Source organism: Rattus rattus, chromosome 17, assembly GCF_011064425.1.
Source record: "Rattus rattus isolate New Zealand chromosome 17, Rrattus_CSIRO_v1, whole genome shotgun sequence".
Lineage (NCBI taxonomy): Eukaryota > Metazoa > Chordata > Mammalia > Rodentia > Muridae > Rattus > Rattus rattus.
The window spans coordinates 40,275,172-40,276,220 of NC_046170.1; the positions used below are offsets into that span (position 1 = coordinate 40,275,172).

At 67.8% G+C, this 1,049-nt stretch overlaps 1 protein-coding gene across 1 annotated transcript in view; it reads right to left on the minus strand.

The window, feature by feature from the left end:
* The window catches only part of C17H16orf74 (chromosome 17 C16orf74 homolog), a 26,526-nt gene extending 25,679 nt beyond the window's left edge, over positions 1-847 (minus strand). The window contains exon 1 of the mRNA XM_032887430.1: positions 687-847. Coding sequence (XP_032743321.1) covers positions 687-773 — 87 coding nt within the window. The 5' untranslated portion in view covers positions 774-847. The remainder of the gene's footprint in view (positions 1-686) is intronic.
* Between the last annotated feature and the right edge of the window lie 202 nt (positions 848-1,049).

Sequence of the window (1,049 nt, forward strand, 5' to 3'; positions counted from 1 at the left end):
TCTTGGCAAAGACCAGAAGTCCTTCCTGCCCTCAGAGTCCCCAAGGGGAGCTGCGGGTCCTCTTTTTAATAAGCGCCCTCCCCAGATCTGCCAGGGCCAGCCCTGCCAAGAGAAGTGCCTGCTTCGAGCGGGTCGCCCTTTGCGGTCGCGAAGCTGCTTTGATGTACTGGGCGCCCCTAAGCGAGGCAGCTCATCAATAATACATTCGAAACACTTGGTGGAGGGAAGCGGTTTCTCCCGAGGCCTCCTGCCCCCACCTTGCCCGACTGCTCGGCAACCTGACAACCCAGTCGGGTGCAAAGAGGGGCCTGAGGCTGCCACGCGCGGGACACGCCCCCGCCCGATGTCAGACACGCGGCCAGAGGAGGCCGAGCAGATGAGCGAAGTCTGCAGGAAGTTGTGGGTCGCCAGGGGCCAAAGGGTCTCCCATCACTCTGGAGTCCCTACCACCGTGGGGTCTACACAGGCTACCCCTCCCCCGTCTTTACCCCACCCCACTCTCCCTCCCCTCCCGGGTTCTGCAACCCGGGTCTCTACCGTTTCGGATTCCCCACCTCCGGATCCCTATCTTCCTAGGTCTCCACGATCCTAAGGTCCCTCGTCCTGGGTCCCTCCCTATGTCCCAGATCGCCAAACCCCAGGTCCCGGTGCGTCTGCCGTGGCGCGCACGGCGCGCGCACACTCACCGCTTCCTGGGGCGCGCTGGGCGCGGACGCTGGCTGCCGTGAGGGACACCAGGCGACGCGCCTGCAGCCGTGGGCCGCGGGGGTCATGGCCCGGCCTGCTCTCCCTGCAGCGGCGCTTGCCTCGGCCCCCGCCCGGCACCTGGAGGGCGGTGCCGCCCGGACCGCTCCGCCCCACAACCCGCCCAGGGCTCAGCCACAACCCCTGCCGCCGCGCCTCCCAGGCTGCCTCCCCCACCCCAGCCGTACTCCCCACACCCGGGAAAGTTTGGGCATTGGCCCGGCCCGCTGTCCCCGGATCTGTGGAGGGGAAAGGGGCGCCTGGCTCCACCTCCTGTGCAGAGACGCAGAGGTAACGCCCCCAGC